General features: G+C 39.8%; 1 protein-coding gene across 2 annotated transcripts in view; it reads left to right on the top strand.

Moving 5' to 3' along the window:
* TPD52 (tumor protein D52) overlaps positions 1 to 2,329 on the top strand; it is a 211,216-nt gene extending 208,887 nt beyond the window's left edge. For both annotated transcript variants that reach the window (XM_045514152.2, XM_010951636.3), the window contains one exon: positions 1,903 to 2,329. In XM_045514152.2, the coding sequence (XP_045370108.1) occupies positions 1,903 to 2,071 (169 nt within the window). In that variant the 3' untranslated portion in view covers positions 2,072 to 2,329. The remainder of the gene's footprint in view (positions 1 to 1,902) is intronic.
* Positions 2,330 to 21,947: the final 19,618 nt, after the last annotated feature.

Here is a 21,947-nt window from a genome sequence, read left to right as displayed (position 1 = left end):
CAATCTAATGAGAAATCAGACTGACACAGATAACCAACACGAGTGAGTGAAGGGCACTGACGTGACACTTCCCGTGCTCTGTGTTTTCAATATGTTACCCCATTTAACCTTTCCAACAAACTGCGAAGTAGTTAAAACCTGTTATATATATGAGGAAATTATTCAGAGAAAGAAAGTTACCCAAGGTCACCTAAGTAGTACTCAACGGGACTCAGTTTTGCATCCAGATCTGTGACCTCGAAACCTCTGTCTTCCTTGGGAATTCCAATGAGGGCGTCTGCATTCTGATCAAGGGAGTGTGGAGGCCCTCAGGGTCCGTGTTGGGTGCATTCTACCTGGATACTCAGGAGTCAACAGGATTTATTTAGAAGGAAAGTTCAAGCAGTGCTTGCAACAGAAACAGAGGTGCAGTGGAGTAGAAGCGTGCGGGAATGGACATGAGGTCATTTCCACTTCAGCAGGACAGATATGGAACCCATGGTGAGAGATGGACTGGAAAGGTAGGCTCTGGGAGGATCATGTCATACCTCAAGCTTTAGCTAAGGCTGATGAGACTTGAAAGGCTAAGCTCAAGAAATATCCGTGTTAAAAAATGAACAGAACTTAATAACTAACTGGATGTTGCAGCAGAGAAACTTGGAAAGGGGAGTCAACATGAATCAAAGCCGATGAAATGAATCACTCAGGTAGGGCTGTGAGGACAACTGAGAGTCCATCAGAACACAGGTTACAGCTCCAAGTAATATAGGAGACAGTGTTCAGCTTCACCTTGTCTGGGAACCAACTGTATTTTCCCAGTGGTTAATTCATATGGAATATGTTCTATAATTGCTGTTTTCTAAGACTATAAAGCTGCTCCTTAATTAATATTCTAGGAGATCTCTTTAATTTTTCTAAACAAAGTATGATCTATGCTGTCAGATACACACACCCATATATGTATATATAAATACATACAGAAGGACTAGGAAATGTGACTGATATTGTGATTTTCCTTATTTTACAAAGGGACATTTATTTCTGTAATGAGAAAGAAAAATAGCTTTAAAAAATAAAAAAGCCAAATAGCCTAACTGTTTACTTGATGGACCACTTATGAATTCCTCCAGAATACCTAATCAAACATTATGTGAACACTGTTCATTATATGGTCTACCAAAATCATTTTCCAGTGACTTTGGGGAGAACTTTGTTTCTTCATTTTCTGTTGATATAAAATTATTTTAATTTTAAAATTAGAGTACTTGAGGTAAATATTTAGATTTGTAAAGAATTGTCGTTTTCATTCAGTAGCTATATTTTCACTCTCCTGAACCTTTTCATAATGTTGATGTTAAACCCTTAAAATAATTAATCAGGAAGAAAGACGAATGAGTATCAGTTTTCATTTGATATAGTAAGATACTTGATTATTTTATTGACGAGATTTAGCCATCATGCCTGTTATGGCCATCGTTACACTTTAATTACAGTGCAGTCAATCCCCAATATGAAGTAGTATGCACTTACACTTTTTTCCATTTTGTTTTGTAAAATTTTGCTTACTTTAAAAAGATTTTAATTTTAGAAGACAAAATGTTTCTGAAAACATTTTTTTCCCCTTGATATTCTTTGACTTTAAAAATGAATGACATTAAAATAAATGTCAGTTTCAAGAACCGACTTGTTTGAATTTCAGTTTGGAATACACTTCTGGTTATAAAATCTTTAAAGGCAATTTTAAGATGAAAATTCTGATACAACTAAATTACTTTTCTGTCAAAACCAACAATTTCTCAGATATTAATGTTAATTTCTTAACCTTGAACCAACACAAATTAAGATTAGAATTTGGATTTTACTTGAAACCAGTTGTTTATTTTATGATACGCAGAATTAATGGGTTTTTTTCTTACTGTTTAGGAAATACCAGATAGGAACCAGAGTCCGGCTGCGGCTGTTAGATCTTGAACTTACATCTAGGTTCCTGGGAGCGACAACAGATACAACAATCCTAGAGGCTGATGCAGTTCTTTTAGGACTCCAAGAGAGTAAAGACTCAAAATCAAAAGAGGAACATGGTGAAAAATAAATGAATTTCATTTGGTGTGTTCACTCTTTTTTTGTTGAACCCAGATATTCATCAAGAATGCAATTAGACAAATTATGGATAAATGTTTGAAAGAAGACATACTATTTCTGAAAGCTGTAATTATAGCTCTTAGTTGTTAGAATTTTCTTTAGCTGTATCTCCCCTCCCCGTGTTTTTATATTCATTCTTTCCTTTGGTTGGGATAGTGTAAACTGTACTGAGAACTTCTTTCAATAAATACGTTTTAAGTGCTCTCTATGTGCATGGTACTGTTTTAAATACCGAAGAAATAGCAGTAAACAAATTAGACAAAATTGTTTGCCTGGTGGAGCTTACCTTTGGCCTGGGGGAAATAGAAAATAAATAAGTAAAATATATAGTATGTTCAACAGTGATATGTGCTAAGGACAAAAATAGAGCAGGAAGGGCAGAGGATCTGAATAGACAGTTTTCCAAAGAAGGCATACAGATGGCCAAGAGGTATATGAAAAGGCGCTCAACATCAGAGTGATGTGTCAAAACCACAATATCACCTCACACCTGCTAGAATGGCTGTTATAAAAAAAGACAGGAAATAACAAGTGTTGGTGAGGATGTGGAATTTTTAAAAGGGAACTGTTGTGCACTGTTGGTGGGAATGTCTGTTAGTGTAGCCACTATGGAAAACAGTATGGAGCTTCCTCAAAAATTAAAAATAGAACTTCCACGTGATCCAGCAATTCTTATGGACATATCCAAAGAAAATGAAAACATTAACTCAAAAAGATATATGTACCCCCATGTTCATTGCAGCATTATTTATAATAGCCAAGATATAGAAGCAACCTAAGTGTCCATCAACAGATGAATGGACAAATATATATACACACATACCCATACACACACACACATACACATATTTAATGGAATATTATTTACCCATAAAAATAAGGAAATCTTGCCATTTTTGACATGGATAGACCTTGAAGGCATTGTGTAGTGTGAAATAAGACAGAGAAAGATAAATACCATGTGATCTCACTTAAATATGGAATCTAAGAAAAAGAACTCATGGATACTGGGAACAGGTTGGTGGTTGCAGGGCAGGGGTTGGGGGTAGGCTGAGTGGGCAAACTTGGTGGAGGGGGTTAAAAAGTACAACCTCCAGCCATAAGATAAGTAAGTCATGGGGATGTAATGTATAGCATGGTGACTATAGTTAGTAATCCTGTATTGTTTATTTGAAAGTTGCTAAGAGAGTAGATCTTAAAAGTTATTACAAGGAAAAAAATACACAACTGTGTATAGTGGTGGATGTTGACTTATTGTGGTGATCACTTCTCAATATATACAAATATCAAGTCATTATATTGTATACCTGACACTGATGTATGTCAATTATATCTCAATAAAAAAATAAAGCAAGGAATGGGGTTATGAGACATCAGAGTGACAGACTGTAATTTAGGTTGTACTGTCAATAGAAGACCTCAGAAGGATTTACTTTTTTTATGTAAAAGATGTTATTTTTTTCACTGATACAGTATTTAGAAAAAGCTTTTTAAGAGCTTTTTTTTAAAAAAAAAATTGAAGTATAATTTACATATTATATTAGTTTCAGGTATATACCATAATGACTCGATATTTATATATATTGCAAAATGGTCATGACAATAAGTCTAGTTAACATCCATCACCATACAGAGTTACCAGAATTCACTGTTGAATAATATCTGAAGGAGCTAATCACATGAGTCCCTGGGAAAGAGTATTCTAACAGAGGGAGTGGCTGGGACAAAGGACAGGATTGTGCCTGTCCCGTTTAAGGAAATGGGAGGAAGCCATGAAGCTGAGCATAAGAGGAAGAGGGGGTGAGCCTGAAGAAGTTGGGAGGCATTGAAAGTCCTAGTATGAATTTTGGCATTTATTTCCACTGGTTGGGGTGGAGGTCTTTGCAGGATCCTAAGCAGAAGAGAGAGAATCTGACTGACAGTTTAGCTGGATCCCTTACTAGCTGAGCAGGGCAGCAGCAGCAAGACTTGTAGGAGACTGGCAGCAGTCCGGGGGGGAGGTGATGGCAGCTTGGACCAGCGTCGTAGCAGTGGAGGTGGTGGGAAGTGGGCGCAATCTGGGCATATTGTGAAGGTAGAGACAGTAGCGTCTCCTAACATGTTGGATATGGAGTGTGTGATGAAGAGGGGAGTGAGGCATGACTCCAAGGCTTTTGGCCTGTGCAACTAGAAGAATTGAATTGCCTTTAACTGGAAAGGGAAGAGCAGTTTGGAGGGGACTATCAAGAGCTCAGTTTTGGACATGTTAAATTCGAGATGCTTATTAGCCACCTAACTCGAGATGTTCTGCAGGCAGTTGGATGCATGAGTCGAGTTCATGGGACAGGTCTGGATGTAAAAGAAAAACTTGCAAATCATAAACATTTTATCATACTTCAAAATTATGTAGGTCAAGCACCCCAGAACAAAGATTACCCATTCGAAGAGTCCCATATTAAGCAGGCATGGCCCATCCCTGGTACTCCACCAAGCTCCGTCATCAGAGATGCCCAGGTTGTCACCTCAGCGTGGACACTGTTGGTGGATTCTGAAGGTACAGAAGCTAGAGGCTGTCTATGAGCTATGCTCCACAAATAGACTCTTGCTCTTTTTAAAACCACTTTATTGAAGTATGATTGACATGTAAAAAGCTGTACGCACTTAACGGATACAATTCAAGGAGTTTGAGAAGTAAACTACCATGAAACCATCACCATCAAGGCACAAACACATCTATCACCACCCAAAGGTCCCTCCTGCCTCCCTCTTCTTGAGGGAGATCTGAACATTGTGTTTCCATGCCTACCACACTTCCCAAAGACACAAGTGGTGACATAAAAACTGCTATTCTGATCTGTCTTTTGGTTTTCTGAGCAAGAATATAAACTTGAAATAAGTGAATTTTCAGTCATAACAGGTTTATCATATCTTTGTAGGTATCTAATTTTATTTGAACTATGGATGTGAGTCTATGGCCATACCACCCTGAACATGCCCAGTCTCATCTGAATTATAGATGTGTCATAAGAGTTTCTCAGCCCTTCTCAATTTCATTTTTCTTTAGCCTAAGATTTAATTACTAAATATGGTCAACTCTTTAGTTACCCATTATTATTAGGGGTACAGTCGTGTAGATTGCCCTAATTATTTGTATCTAGCTTTAGAATATATATATTTTTTTCTATGAAGCAAATCTTTTTTTTTTTAATTGTGGTAAAATATACATAATGTAAGATTTACCATTTTAACCATTTTTTAAGTGTGCAATTCAGTGGCTTTCAGTACATTCTTATTGTCGTACAACCATCACTATTGATCACCAGAGCTTTTTCACCATCTCAAACAGAAATTCTGTATCCATTAAGCAATAATTCCCTATTTCTTTGTCCCCATCCACCATAACCACCATTCTGCTTTCTGTCGCTATGAATTTGACTACTCTAGATTCCTCATCTAAGTGGAATCGTGCAATATTAAAATCCTTTTGTGTCTGGCTTATTCCACTTAGTATAAATGTTTTCAAAGTTCTTCCATGTTGTAGCATGTGTCAGAATTCCATTCCTTTGTAAGACTGAACAATCATTGTATGTATATATCACATTTGTTTGTCTATTCATCTGTCAATGGACATTGAGTTGTTTCCATCTTTTGGCTACTGTGAATAGTGGTGCTGTGAACACTCTTGTGCTAGAGTATATTTTTGAACTTACAATTGAATGAGTCTGTGTGACCTGAACAACTCACGGCATGCAAGGAAAATATGCTATCCCATAAGAAGTCATGGGCTGATTCTGGATAAGCTGGTTAATTGTGCAGCATCTTCATAAACTCCTTTCTTGCACTTTTTTCAGGTGTTTGATGAAGTCCAAAATCACCCTCAGTGCTTTGCCAAAAAGAACTGGTCTCTTTCTATATTTGCTGATTTGCCCTTTTCCATGCAAATGTTCTTTCTATTTCCATGGCATTTCAAACAAGTAAGAGACTTTAGAAATCATCTAGGCTAGGAATTTAAAATATTTGTAGGCATAGAAACCCTTACTCAAATAAAATTTTACTTAGTGTGAAATATTGAATTATTGATCTCAATTTTTCCCTTCAATGTAATAATATTGTAAATTCATACCCTCAACGTGACCTTATGACAATGAAGTATACTCTCCTGCCCCTTGACTTTGGACTTGGGCATATGACTGGCTTTAGCCAATGGGGTTTTACTGGCAGTGAACAGAGACTGAAACATGCTTCTGAGTTTGGCCTTGCTCTGTGGCAGAGACCCTCAGAGTAGAGCCAGGTCTAAGGGAACTGCAACCTGACAGAGCCATCTCAGATTTGTAGATCAGGGAGTGAAATGGAAGCTTATTATTATAAACCACTGAGATTTTTGTGGCTATTTGTTAAGCAGCAATAGCTAACTGATACAGAAATTAGTACCTAGAAGCAGCATTGGTCCTGGGATCGGGTGGTAGGCAACAGAAAATTGTTATGGGGGCTAGAAAAATAGCAGCCTGTGTTTAGTAGCAAGACATTTGGTAAAACTGTCACCTGAGATAACTTAGAGGATAGAAAAGGTACCTAATTAACAGAGACATTTGGGCAAAAAAAAATTGAGGCAGAATGTTGAAAGCATAAGCTGCATTTAATAAGATGCTACAAGAAATAGATGAATTCAGGAATAATTTTATCAAACCAATGATACAGGCATTAAAACACAGCTCAAGCAAAAGTGAAATCCATGGTGTTGACATGACCTCCAGGTAAAGACCAAACCTAGAATGTAGTTATAACATTTTGAAAGGAAAGAAAGTATCTTGTAGATTCTTTCAGATGGACAGAAGAGCTGTCAGAAATCTTAAGGGCAAAGCGTTACAGAAGCATGAATGTGCGCGAAGTGAGGTAATTAAGTTGAGAAAAATAAAGGCTTATCTCAAAAAAAAAAATTGTGGATGTCCCTTTTGGCATATGAAGTTAATTGGAATCAAATAAGTAGAAAGCCCAGAAAGTTCGGGGGACACACATTGTAACAAAAGTGCTTCCAATCTAGACTGAAAGAGACTGGAACAGTTCGAGATACAAAAATGCTGTGTACCTCAGGTTTGTGGAAGGCAGATAATTTTCTATTTGGTTTATAGTTCTCTGGATTGAGAGTAGCTGGCTCTGGACCTGATAGAGATCATAATGGACTTTTGGCAGATACCATAATTGGATGAGCTTTGGGGACAGGGCGGTCATAGGATGGGAGTTAAGTGAGTTTTGCACGTGAGTGGGATGTGAATAGTTGTAACCAAGAGGACAACTGCGATCATTCATCGCAATTCTTCACTTCCCTGTAGTAGAAGCCTGCTAGATCTCACGGTGGATGAGGTGTAGAACCCTTGCTACTGGGGAACTCATTGTTTATATAATTGATATAAGCTAAAGCTGTAAGTAAGTTCAGGAAAGATTTAGATGAATCTATGAATGGCAAATCCAGATTTGAGTAATAAAGGAAACCAGGGAGTTTGAAATAAATCCCAAAGCTTCTGAGGCCACCATTAATGGAGCACTACGAGACTTGCAAACCACAGGCTGGTTAGACCATCGGGCTGACCTAGTATTGCATTTCTTATATTCATATCATTGGGTTTTTAAAAATAAATACACATTTTAGTATAAATTCCTCAGGGAAACTTGTAGTTTATTTGAAAAGACTATAACTGCCCCCTGCCATGTTTTTTTTAAACTAATTACAAAGAACCCAGAGATGTTCTAAGCCAAAGGATGTCAGAAACTCTATGAATGAATGTGTGCAATTTTACATTCTCACACCTGCATTCTATGTGTGGGAAATGTAAAACAGGGTTTTGAACATAGGATCTTAGCCTCCAGGTAAGGAATTGTATGGAACCCTGAAATCATCCTGTGGACAGATGAAATCTTTAGAAACCAAAAAGTGGCTCAGATTACTACCATTTGCTTCACAAAATTGCCTGCTTGCAAAAGCAATCCAACTTTTTTTTTTTTTTTTACTGTACTCTATAAGTCTCAAATCATTATGGTTTGGGAAAAATGCACATGAGACTGTGATAGCAATAATTACTTCAAATGAATAAAAGAAGGCAAGATACTGTGTTTTTTTTCCAGGCAACATTTAAATGCAGAATCTTTCATTTTAGATGCAGTAAATACCACAGAAGCCAGTAGATAAAAATGATGTCCCAACTCCCAAAACCATACCAAAAGAGTGGGAATTCCACTCAGACAGGCAACTGAGACAAGGATTGTGGGTAAACGCTGCAAGCTTATTGGTGGGAAATAATGGTACATCTGAGTTATGTTGCTGCGTAACTATCTTTTAGATATATTTAGTGTTGACCAATACACTAGTAAATTTCCAAAATAGAACCACAAAACAGATGACAATTTAAGGTAATCTCCTACCTGTAATTTTGTTGTTTTTTTAAAAAATTCTGGTCCATTAGTCATTTCTATCTTTGTTAACACATTTCCCTTCCCACTTATCCTCTGGTGCAGGTGTCAACAAAATTAAAAATGACTAATGGATCAGAAAAAGTACTGGAAAATCTACCAAGTGGATATTATAATCAGCCTCCACACAGACTAACTTAAAAGTTACTTGACAGGTGTGGAGCAAGAACTAGAAAAAACCAGAAAAGAATTTATTCCACAAAGAGCGAGAATGAGAGTGATGATAAAGTTGGATCCTCTGGTCAACCACAAATTGAAGTCTTACTCATGTGAGGTGAATTAACATTACAGTGGCTATCTTCTAAATAATTCTCTAAGGCCAGGAAGTCATCCATCACGGCTGTTTACCGTGTGGACTGGGTGACCACTTGAGAAGCGGCTGTAATGTGCAGGGAAGACTCTGCAAAGGTTCCATGGTTATTCAGGGAAGCAGACTGAGAACTCACCTATGACAAAGAACTTAAGCTAATTCGGTAAAGCTTGCTCAGCCTTCTCGGACCGTCGGTCATGTTTAGCTTATAGTTCCTGCCTTCCTGTCCCAAGACAGAGCCTAACTCCTGCTTTCATCAGAGCATTCCTTCAAACAGCACCCTCAAGCATGCTTAGACAGCGCCAGGTCAGGACCCAGAAAGTGTGGCCCAGAGAAAGTGAGGCTTTCTCTCTCCCCTGTGTATGGGCCTGTTTGTCAGGTTGATTTCCTGCTGCAAAGCCATCTTCCTCCAGATGAACGACAGGGACTGACTACAGAAGTATGGCCCTTCCCTAGGGCCTGGACAGGAGTTTCATATTGGGATAAAACACTGTAATCTTCACATCTATTGCAGAGAGACATACAGAGGTGTGGGTCATGTCCTCACATCCCCCAGACACCATGGCCTCACCTGTGGTGTCCTGCCCCCACCTTCCACCGCCACGTCTCTGCTCAGTCATTTCGTACTGGCATTAGCAAAGGGTCCAAGACACACACCACATATTCTTCCTGCTGTTTCTACCGCTCTCAACTTTCTCCCTGGCATCTCTCCATCAATACACATTCTACGCAAAATGCTTTCCCCAATTTAAGCCAGATTTAGTACTTTAAAATAATTGTAGGGATAAATGGAAAGCCTAGTCTGCTATTTTTCTGACCAACCATTTCTAATGCTATGTTAACATGGTTGATATTTATTAGAGAAGACTATTTTAAAATTGGATTGATCAAAGCACGTGGTATGTGGTAAACTCTTGATTAATTGGAGAGATGTCAGTCGCTAGGGAAAACGGAAATGTCTGCACAACCAAATCTTGCCTATAAAACTACAGAATGGAATTACTCAGTCTCCCGCCCCCCAAACATTTCCTGCTTTTTAAAATAGAGAATACTGGACAGGATTTAAAGTTTTCCTTGATGACTCAAGGCCACCATTATGGAAAACAATTTCATAAGGATGCCATTTGCCAGGGATCAGTAAGGAGGGTAGATCCTTCTGAGTGTCCCAGGACCACTGCGCCCCCTGAAGCTTTCTAGCTTGTTCCCTACCACCCTCTGCCCCTTGCTGTCAGCTGATACTTTTTGCTTTGTCAGTATACCTGCTTCTTCTAGTAATCCCCATGCTGCTCTTAATCTAACTGAAGGGGCTTTTTGGTTATACACTAAATGACTCTCAATAACTATCCTCCAGTTCTTCTGTCTGTTTTAAACATTTTCCCCACCTCCTTTCTCTGCTGTCAGCTGTCATTTTTCCTGTTGACAGTATGCTTTTCTCTTTCTAACTTACAAGCTTGTTTTCCAATAGTCTGCAAGAGAGTTGAGAACAATTTTGTAGAATTGTAGAAATGTGCGTAAGTTTTGTGATTTGTTTTCTATTTTGAAGTCTGTGAATCCATTACATCCAGAAGCACACAGCTCTGTTTTAGATACTGTTTTATGTAAATCCCATGCACTGATCGATCGCAAAACTAGAGCTCCGCACAGCTCTGTTTTAGATACTGAAAGTTTTTATCAATCTATCACGGAAATGAAAAGTTTTAGAAAAAAGAGAAAACAAATAAGAAAATAATTGATTATTTTAAAAATCAATTTTAGGAACAACCTGATACAATTTCCCAGGCCTGAAGTATCTAAGTCAATAAGTGGATGGAAGGATACTTGGATTAATTATTTCTGCTTTGAAGTGTACTAGTACTCTGTGGATTTATCTCTTAGAGAGTTATTTACACTTCATTGTTTTTCTTGGAGGAAGAGGTAATGAGGTAGGTAGGTTTGTTTGTTTGTTTGTTTGTTTGTTTGTTTATGGAGGCACTGGGGATTGAACCCAGGACCTCATGCATGCTAAGCACACATTCTACCACTGAGCTATACCCTGCCCCTTTATTTACACTTTCTTAATAAATTGTAAATATCGCCAAGATATTTTATTCATCTTCGTGTCTTCCCTCTGTACCCAACACAGAGTCAGACACAGAGAAAATATTCATCTATGTTTGTTTAATGTAATTTAATTCATTCAATGTCTATCATTGTACAAAATCCTCTACCAACAGAGAAAGTTTAGATGTTCCACAAACTCTGCTCCCCAAGGTAGGAAGCTGACAGGTTTAGCGATGAGGTTGGTGCAGATAATCTGGCTTCCCTTCCAGTCCTTTCTTCCATAGTCTTCTCCACCCCCACTCCTCCCCTCCAGGCCGCCCTGTGCTTCCTGAGTCACCACTTTGTCTTAGGCATTGAGCAGAAGCTCTAAAAGGTCACGCTGCATGAACAGGTTCCATGGGCCCAGCTGAGGCTGGTTCATGTCTCCCGGTAATTTTCTAGCAAAAGGCTGGTTGCTGGGTTCGTGTCTCCATGTTTAGCATTTTGCTGGCCTCCAGAGCAGGGACAGAGGAGGTAACTCAAAATGATGTCTCATTATTTACATTTATTGTGCTCTTTTACTTCTCTGTTGGCACAAACATTAGAGTATTCACTATACTCATTGCAGCCAGGGCAGAGTTTCCTGAGTCTAAAGTTTTGGGAAGTTGGAGGAGGCAGAAGAGGAGAAGGCCCAGAATTCATTCTCCCTGGGGGCATTCTGGGGCCTTATGAACTGCATGCAGGTCTGGTCGACTTTCAATGCCCACTGCTTTCCTGCCTCGGAGTACTTTTCCCTCCATCGTTCATAGGCACTGTTTACCCAAGTGTTGACAGGCAGCTTTCTCCTCAAGGATGCCGGAAAGACGGTTACATTGAAGCTAAGCATTTGGCTCCCTGTTCAAAAACACAAAAAGCAGACAAGGGGTGCCTCTTAATCAAGTCTATCCTCACAAAGAGATAATCTCTGCTCTTTGGTTTAAGAACCACTCACATGTCCCCATTCTCTTAGTAAATGATGGTTTGTTAAACTTTTCTCCATGTATAAACACAAAACAATGTCACTCAAACAAAATGAATAAAAGCATTGTCTGCACAGTAAAATTTCCCTCCATTCCATCTGTGTTTCTTCTAGCTCGAGTCCCACAGATTAAACTGTGACATGACAGGTGAAATATTTTTACTATTTACCTAAAAATGAAGACGCAAGCAGTGGGAGCCATGAAAGAGGCCCCTAGCCAGATCAAGCACCTGACATCCGACAGCCTGCTTACATATGTTCTCCTGGGCAAGCCCTAGGGATTTATTCACTTATTTACCCATTACGACTTCAGAACAGATAAGTAGAACTGCCCTTTTTCTGTGTCCATTCCCAGTTGCAGTTAAAACAAAACAGCAGCAAGAAAAATATAAAAACATTTAGAAACGATCATGTACCCTTTACTGGTACTAATATAAGTTGTATGCTGGAAGGCACTCATTTTTCTGACCTCAAGTTCAGCTTTACGAGTCTGGGAATAGATAAGAGAGGACATCTTGTTTCTGTGGACTTGAAAGTGATTTTAAGTGCATAACTTCCAGATGGATATTCTGGCCCATCAGGCTTTAAAAAAATTGGTTTTGATGTTGAGTTGTATGAGCTGTTTATATATTTGTTAGATACTCACAACTCAATTAAAAAATGGACAGAAGAACTGAAGAGACGTTTTTACAAAGAGGAGATGCAGATGGCCAACAGGCACATGAAAAGATGCTCAACATTGCTATCATCAGGGGAATGCAAATCAAAACCACATTGAGATACCATCGCACACCTGTCAGAATGGCTATCATCAAAAAGAACACAAATAACAAATGTCAGTGAGGATGTGGAGAAAAGGGAATCCTTGTATATTGGTGGGAATGTAAATTGGTGCAGTCACTGTGGGAAACATATGAATGTTTCTCAGAAAACTAAAAATGAAACTACCATATGACCTAGCAATTCCACTCCTGGGTATTTATCTAAAAAACAATAGCACTAATTTGAAAAGATACATGCATCCCAATGTTCATAGAAGCATTATTTACAATTGCCAAGATATGGAAGCAACCTAAGTGTCCATCAACAGATGAATGGATAAAGAAATGTGAGATATACATGTATGTACATAATGGAATGCTACTCAGCCATAAAAAGAATGAAATCCTACCATTTGCAGCAACATGGATGGACTTGGAAGACATTATGCCAAGTGAAATAAGTCATTCAAAGACAAAATCATACTGTATGATATCATTTATATGTGGAGTCTAAAGAAACAACAAACTAGTGAATATAACAACAAAAAAGAAGCAGACTCACATACAGAGAACAAACTACTGGGTACCAGTGGGGAGAGGGGAGGGAGGAGGCGATACAGGGATGTGGGGGTGGGGGGTACAAACTACTGGGTGCAAGACAGGCTCAAGGATGTATTGTTTAACACAGGGAATATAGCCAATATTTTGTAATGACTGTAAATGGGAAGTAACCTTTCAAAATTGTATTAAAACTTTTTTTTAATTAAAAATTTTTTTTCAGTGGAATAACATTCAAACATAATATTTCTGTCTCTGGCAAAGGCAACACCTCCTCTTTCGATTTAAGCCTATTCGCCTTGTTTTAGTGACATAGAACATACAAAAGCACATAGTTCTCTCCCTTAGATTTTATTAATTCTATGTGTTTGATATTTTCTGGCCAATTCTTTATGATATGTCTCCTCTGCAGTGGATAAGTTACCTTTCAAAAGTTCCTGCTGCCTGCAAGGCACTGAAAAGTATTATCAATTTTAAAAATGTTATTTTCTGACAGTACTCTTAATGTATTGAGGTTACATTAAAAACCTCAGTAATAGCATATTTTTTCTCTTCAAGCAGGTGTCTCTCAAATACTAAAGGATTGGTAAGTTGATTTGTACCCCTCCTTGTATAGTCTGCTTTTAAATGAATTTTTAGTAATTTGAAATATTAATTTTTTTAGGATTTATATCCTAATTCCAGTAGAAAATGAGCAACAGATAAGTAGATAAGTAATTATAAAATTACTACCTTGAATTAAATCACTGCTGAGATGTAATTTATTTAATAGAAATTCTTCACCTTGGTTCCTTTGGAACCTGAATAATCTAGGTATATAAGCACCCAAGTATCCCAGAACCCTTGTTTCCCGCTCACCTGCTGTAACTAAGACCGCTCAGCACCATGGTGTGTAGCCTCTGCCTGGGAATGCAGCTTCCAGCCAACCTCTCCCTCCTCACCTCTCTTACCGTCCCTTCCTGCCTCCCCATCATTCAAGCCTCAGTCTGGGTTAACTAGCCTTCCAGGTAGGCAGGACTCACCTTCGGGCATTTCTGTTGTAATAGGTGCTTAAAAGAAACAAATAGAAGAAGCAGCAAATGGTAATACATTTTCCAAGCCGGTGTTCGATTTTCAGGTTTTCTTATGACTTGTTGGATTCCTTTCCAGTTTTTCCTGGTCTTTTCACTTTGGTTTGCCCATGTTTTAATACCCTCAAAATAGCTTATCTTGAAATCTTGCTTTCCATTTTGTATAGAAACCAGAAGGAGAATGGCACCTCTCCGAAAAGCCAGATGACTCTGTACCACATTGTAACAAACAAATCTTTACTGGGAGCAAAGTATCACCATAGTTAAATGCTCTCCAGATGACTGTTCTGCCACCAGAGTGTAAACAGAAATTTTCCAGTCTGTATTTACCTCTTCAAAATGCAGCCCTTTAAAACACACACACACATACACACACACACACACACACACACACACACGAAAGCATTTAGAGTGTCCTGTCTCTAACTTTGGACAATTAGCAGCATCCCCCCACCCCCACCATTTAATAAGACTAAGAGGGATTAGAACCTGGTCTGTTACTCTGGAAACTGGATCGATTGGCTGGACCTCATGGAAACCCGCCTGGACTGCATGGTGGAGGTCCCCATTCCTGGGAGCATCCCTGCTCCCAAGGGGCTTTCAGTGAGCAGTAATCAATAATGAGAAACAAGTAGAAAAGCTCAAACATCTCAGTGAGCAGAATCCAGGTTGAGGATCATCTCTGACAGTGTCTAAGTTTTCTTCATCCTTGGAACCAGAGCACGGCACTTGGACTTCCCAGAGCTTCCTTGAAAGACAGTGTGACCCACAAATTCCACCCACCACTACGGTGGAGACCAAGGGCACAGGGATGAGCAAAGCCAGCACAGCCCTGGCCTCCCGGAGCTGAACTTCAGTGGGAAAACAGATTGTAGACATACTCTCAAAATAAATATATAAGCAGAAATATGGTAGGCTTCAGAAAGAAGAAGTTCAGTTTGCATGGAAATGTAACTTGGTAACTTGGTTTAGATTGGAGGAGTCAGGAAAAGCCTCAGTGAAGAGATGTGGGGGAAACTGGGGGCTGGCACATATTTGAAGACCCAAGGATGTGCCAGAGCTCAGCCAGCTGAAGAGATGCTAGTGGGCAGAAGTGTGGGGACCGTCGGGGGGCAAGTATTCTCTCAGAAGAAAATCAACAATGATGGTTTTACAAACCTGACAATTTTGAAACTGCTTGTTTGAAGATAAAGAAAAATGTGAAATTTAAAAAATTAATGCATTAAAATTACCCCTCTGTTGAGGGATGATTGAAAAATATTCATGTGAACTGTATTCATTATGGATTCAGTTGAACCGGATGTGAGAGAAAAGCCAACAACAAGCTAAAGCCATAAGGAGGTTTCTTGTTCTCAGTGGCTGGTTGTTTGGTGGCTCAAGGTCTCTGTGATCCTTGGCGTTTTCCTCATGACTTCACGGTGGCTGCTTGGGCTCCAGCTGCAGTCACTATCTCTACTTTCCAAGCTAGGACAGTAGTGACATGTATATCAGGAAAGCAAAACCTTGGAACTCATCAGCAGAATACACTACACATAAATTTTATTGGTCAGAAGAGTGTCATGTGGCCACTTCAAGTTGACAGAGAAGACAGCATTTTTAAGCTGGTCATCAAAATTGGGTTCTGTAATTAAAGAAAAAGGGGAAGATGGAAGTTGGGTGGACAATTAGTTGTCTTTGCAACCTATGGGTTGTTTTTTTTTTTAGCCTACTCTGTAGGTGAAAATGCTTTTTTCTACGCTCATGCAAAATTTGTCACATATGTTTCAATAAATTATGACTTTGGGGCATACATTCATCATCCTCTATGACCCCCGACAGTCCGAATGAGTCTGTTGCAGTATTAACTGGACTTCAACCAAAATGAATTTTCTCTGATGAATCATTCCATTAACATTTGTGTTTAACACAGATATGTTTCCCTTAGGGTTGTGTTTTGTCCTGTTCCCTAAAACTGGGGCATTGGATCTGTTCCACTCCCCTATTAAAGGCACACAGGCATGTGTTGGCTTCTGTAGCCTGTCTGCTGTAGTTTGGGAGTGAAAGAAAACCGAGAAATAAACTTTCTGAGTGATAGAGTCAATCCAGGATGCCTACCATTTTCAGATCACCTGTTGCATTGGTATTATAGAACTCCAGATTTGTTTTGCCCATCAGTATTTTCTGAGACCTTTGCTGAATTGAACATCCTCCTATATTGACCTTGAGGAGCCAAGGAAATGATTGGGTCTGAGTGATGAAAGGCATGAAGGAACTAGTAGGCACCTGGAGCACCACGACTTACATCCTCATGATCTCATGTGTTATCTCAGCCGTGGTTGGGGTAGACAATTTTGTGTAGGTTTTGGTACATTGTATGCTGACGGTGCCCCTTCAGCACATACCCACATGTGACAGCCAGCTTATATGATGGCCCTTGATTATCTCTACTTTCTGGTATTCCCGTTCTTGTACAGTCCCTTTCCACACTGTGTCAGGACTGGTCCGTGTGACCAGTAACGTACATACCGTTGGCTAGATCATAAAAGACATTGTAGCTTGTCCCTTGCTCTTTCCCTTGGAACTCTCATTCTGGGAGAAGCTAGCTGCCATGCTGCAAGGACACTCAGGCAGCCCTACAGAGAGACCCATGTGATGAGAAAATAAAGCCTACTGCCGACAGCCGGTGAGCGGCTGAGTACTTCTACCATCAGCCATGTGAGCGAGCCATCGTAGAAGCAGCTTCCCAGCCCTCAGTAAGCCTTATGATGACAGAAGCCTGGGTCGACATCTTGACTGCAGCATCTGGAGTGACCCTGACTGAGCAAGAATTACCCAGCTCCTTCTATTTTCCTGCCTCACAGAAACTGTGAAATACTAATTGTGGCTTTAAGCCACTAACTCTGGGGTTTATCTATAATGCAGCAATGGATCCTATATCACACATTTTTGCTTTCTACCCTGGGGCACCACAGATACAGATGAATGTTGGCTTGGCCCAATCACAAGCACAGATCGAGAAGTTAACACTCCCGAGGATGATCTTTGACTAATGTGATGGGAGCTGATGGATACGAGGAACTGTTTCCTATCTTTCAAGAGGGCAATTCTGGAAGGCATTAAGTGGGTTTCTCGGGTGGTCCCTGAGAAGAATCAAGCCCTTGTTTCCCACAGCCGTGTGTTCCCCTCCTTTCTTGTCTTACCATCCCTGATCTCTGTCTCCTCCTCCTCCCCCCAGGTGATCTGTCTGCACATAATCCCTGGTGCAGGGCTCTTCCTTCACAGAAACCCAAGCTAAGACAAGGAGAGTGTGAGTAAATACCACACGCCCTCAGGGCTGCTCTAAATGAGAATGTGAACATTTGACTTAATGGATGAGAGCGGCAGTGTAGCCTACCTTGAATGGAATGTACCAATAAGACGCTTATTTTATTGTAGAACTTCTTTAGCAGTAGAACAATAAATATGTGTTTTTCTTCTCTTTAAAAAAAATTGAGCATTTTAGATGATGTCAGCTTTGAAAATTTCCTAACTAGACATTTACATGTCAAGGGCCCTTAGAAGCCCCTTCTCTTGGCATTAATGAGGAATAAAATAGCTCCTGAGGAAAAAAGGTACATTGTGCCTTTGCGTTCCCTGGTCCTCAAAAAAAAAAGAGAGAGCTCATTCTCAACAGGCGTGATTGCCAAGTTCAGGCACAGTTAAGAGGCTGCTTAGGGCTTTGGTGTCCACAAAGGGAGCACCGCCCTGAGCAGCCTGCAGGGTGGTCTGCTGGAAGAGTGAGGGCTCCCCGGGAAGACATTTCCTAAGGATAAGGAGACTTCTTTCACTGGGAGTAGTGCGGTGGGAGGCGGGTATCTTTCTTGGTCTCTGCCCACATACCATTATTTTGTATATGCATGTTTGGGAATAACAGCGAAATGACTTCTTTCAATTTCTGACACCAGCCATGGAGCTCCAAGACAACGAGAGACAATGGCAAGTCCTTTAGCAGATGTTTCGGTCCATTTGTCTCTTTTCCATGAAATAAATTGTCATCATGCACTAGGATTTTTTTCTTAAACCAAAAGAGTTCTTTTGCAATAACCTAATTTTAGGAACCATCTGAAGTCTGAGGGACTACCTTAAAGCCAATTAGCTTCAAAAATTAAGGGAACTCTAATGATCAGGTTCCTTTAGCTATGACACCATTCTTTACCTGCCTGAGAGATGATCAACAAAAGGAGGACAGAGCATCTGTCCAAGTCCATTTCCAGCGGACTCAGACCCAGGCTTATATAGCACTCACTTAATTTTCATAGCCCCATCCCACCTTACAAAGTCAAATCATGAGCAAAATTTTAACTATAAATTTGGGCTTCAGTATGAAGATTCCAAAATGAGATAAAATCAAGTGGTAATGGGACAGAAATGGGGACCACGGTGGAGGATAGTGGACTTTGGAATTACGGAAACTGAAAACTTGGTGAAGGGCTGTAGGTCATTCACTCAACATTTATGGAGTTGCCACTAAGTGCCCAACATCGAGCTGAACTGGGAAGCTGACGAAGGCATCTTCATCCTTCCCTTCAAGGAGCTCAGCCCATTGAGAACCAGGACTCAGTTTTTTAAGGAAGATAAATGGGATTCTTAGTTGGAGTCATTTTTGAAAATTTTCCAATGGGATGTTTGCAGACAGGGATCCTCGATAAATTCAGAGATCGATGCAGTAATGACAGTGACCATGATTCCTATTTCCAAACTCCTCTTTCCTGGTGAAATCACTTTACGAGACAATGTAATTGAAAGCTGTTTGGAAAGTGCTTGGCAAATGTTAAGTTGCTACCAATCTAAGTGCATGTAATGGCTCAAGTTCCCCAATTTCAACTCAAGTTATTTTCCCTCGTGGCACAAAAGCTTGATTTCCCTGAACTTGTTCTCTCTTCCATATTGCCCAGTGTTTTCATCATGGCCCCCACCTTCACTTGCTCCTTCTGAGGGCAGGGGAGAGAGGGTGGGGCTGGGGCTCGCTGGTGAACTGAGCCCCATTGAGACCTGATCCTTTTGACCACAGTATCAAAGCAGTCCAGCTGCGGATTAAGAAAGCAGAAGGCTATGAAGCTTTGGTTTAAGAGTCAGGTCATGGAGCTCTTTGAAGAGCTTGAGCTTTTGGAGGAAAAAAAAAAAAAATTGTGAGGCAAGTTCCAAATACAAAATGCATTATATTTAGACAGAAGAGGCAGGAATATATAAGTCAAGCGATAGATTCTTTAGCAAATGTAACAGAGCATACAAATCTTAATGAGTGTTATATCTTTCAATGCAAGTTTCCATGGTAGACAAAATACTCATTTCAACTCTGTCGCTATTGTTCAAAGCAATTTCCTTCCAAAATTGCCTTCAAAAGTTGGCACAGTATTCTTTTGAATATCCTCAGTGGAAGGCATTTTATCCTTTAAGAGAGGATTTAATTTTTTTGTTAAAGAGTCAAAAGCCATTTAAAACCAAATATGATGGGAAAAAGCTAGTGATTAAGCTGAGTAATATTGTTTGTGATCATTAAATAACAAGGCTGGTTGTGGTGCATGGCTTAAACTAATTCTGAGGCAATTCCACAAAAGTACCACAAATGTATTTTTGTAACAAGTTTACTAGGGCTGCCATTAACAAAATAATACAGACTGGGTGGCTTAAATAACAGAAATTTATTTTCTTGCCTAAGGCTGGACGTCCAAGATCAAGGTGTTGGCAGGTCTGGGGGGGTCTCCTGAGGCCTCTCTCCTCGCCTTGTAGATGGTCACCTTCCTGCAGTGTCCTCACATCGTCTTTCCTCTGTGCACGCCTACTTGCTGTATCTTTGTGTCCAGATTTCTTCTTCTAAGGACACTAGTCAGATTAGATTAGGGCCCACCCTAACAGCCTCCTTTTAACTTAATCGCCTCTTAAGGCCCTATCTGCATCAGTCACATTCTGAGGTACTCGGGGTTAGGGCTTCAGCATATGAATTCTGGGAAAACACAATTTAGCCTCTAACAACAGTCATTGCTGAGTAAGTGTATAAGTTTCCGAGTTCTCTAATCTGAAAGGCAGTGTCATTTTTCCACATAAGTACTGGCATGCTTGTTAAAAACGGGTTCCTTCTATCTCTGGATGAGTGGATAAACCAAATGTGGTTTATACATACAATGGAATGTCATTCAGCCTTTAAAAGGAATGAAATTCTGACACTTGCTACAACATGGATGAAGTTGAAATCACTCTGCTAAGTGAAATAAGCCAGACACAAAAGGACAAGGCTTGTATGACTCCACTACATGAGGTTCCTGGTCAAATACATAGACAGAGCGTTAACAGTGGTTACCAGCACCCGGGTGAGGGGAGCATGAGGGGCTGTTGTCTAATGGGTGGAGTTTCAGTTTGGGAGGATGAAAATGTCCTGGAGATGGACAGCGGTAATGGTTGCACACAATGTACTTAATGATACTCAACTGTGCACTTAAAAATAGTTAAAATGTTAAATGTTATGATATTATATTTTACCATAATAAAAAAATTTAAGTGATTACTCTGTAGTTGTTGGTCAAGAAATGGAGCCCTAAGTTTTCCAGGAAATGTGGCTGAATAAGGCCTATCTGTTGAAACAAAAGATAATGTATAAACCCAGGGGTACAGATAACCCAGGAACCTAGGAAAGTTGAATTGTTACAGTTTAGGATGTTGTGCTTGAATTATTTCTGAGCAATACTTGTCTCAATCATAGACAACAGTTTAGCAGACTCTATTTCTGACTTAGTAAAAGGTCTGTGATGGTTCATGTGAACCTTCTTACCAAGAGGGGGCCACGTCTCAGGGTTGGTGTGTCATAGTTCTGCGCATGCCCAGGACCTAATCTAGTTAAACCATAAAGCGCATTAAGTCTGGTCTCCGATTCCCTTTCTGTGCTCCTTATACATCTGTTTAAATCGTATTTCCCCTTCCCACTGGGCAGTAAAGTGCCTTCAGTAGTTAAGTTTTGAAGCCCTAATCCTCTTGCCATCAATTACCCATCCCACCCCTTGGCTTGCCATACAGGACGTCAGGCATAATCAGCTAGAATTATCCCTATTTTCACCTCTTGCTTTGTCCCATCAAAGCTTCCAGTGATCTAATGACAGATTTTCAGAGGGGCTGGGGATCATGGAAAGAAATACTCTCTACTTTAAAACATATAGTGATTTGTAAAAAGATTAAACTGTGGGAAAAAAATGTATTGATTCCATCCATCACTTAAGAGGAAAACAAATTCACACTGAGATGTAAATGACTGAAGGATTTACTGGCAGAAGGAGACACTTCTTTAAGCCAGTGCTATAGCTGCCATTTCTTGTCATGCTTGGTCTTTCTGGGTCCCAGGCACCATTTTTCTTTTCCAAGCATTGAGGTCGGAGAGGAATTTTATTAGAATGTGGCAGCCATTATTTCCTAGCTCTTTATCACAATCAACCCAACCTACAGAAATATCGTTAGAGAGCAAACAGGAAATCATTGCTTTTGCCGGCCGCGTGCTTGACCACAACAAGCCTTCTTAGCAGGATTCTTCTTTTTTCACATGTGGAGAAACATAAGCAGTTCCTGATCAATCTGGCCTCCCTGGACTTGTTTTTTTAAACAAATGAAAATTATACCAAAATGGCATTCCACTGACACATTAG

This window comes from Camelus bactrianus, chromosome 29 (genome assembly GCF_048773025.1).
Source record: "Camelus bactrianus isolate YW-2024 breed Bactrian camel chromosome 29, ASM4877302v1, whole genome shotgun sequence".
NCBI classification, from domain to species: Eukaryota; Metazoa; Chordata; class Mammalia; order Artiodactyla; family Camelidae; genus Camelus; species Camelus bactrianus.
Note: the sequence above shows the minus strand (reverse complement) of the source record. Positions and strands in the feature narration are given on the sequence as shown.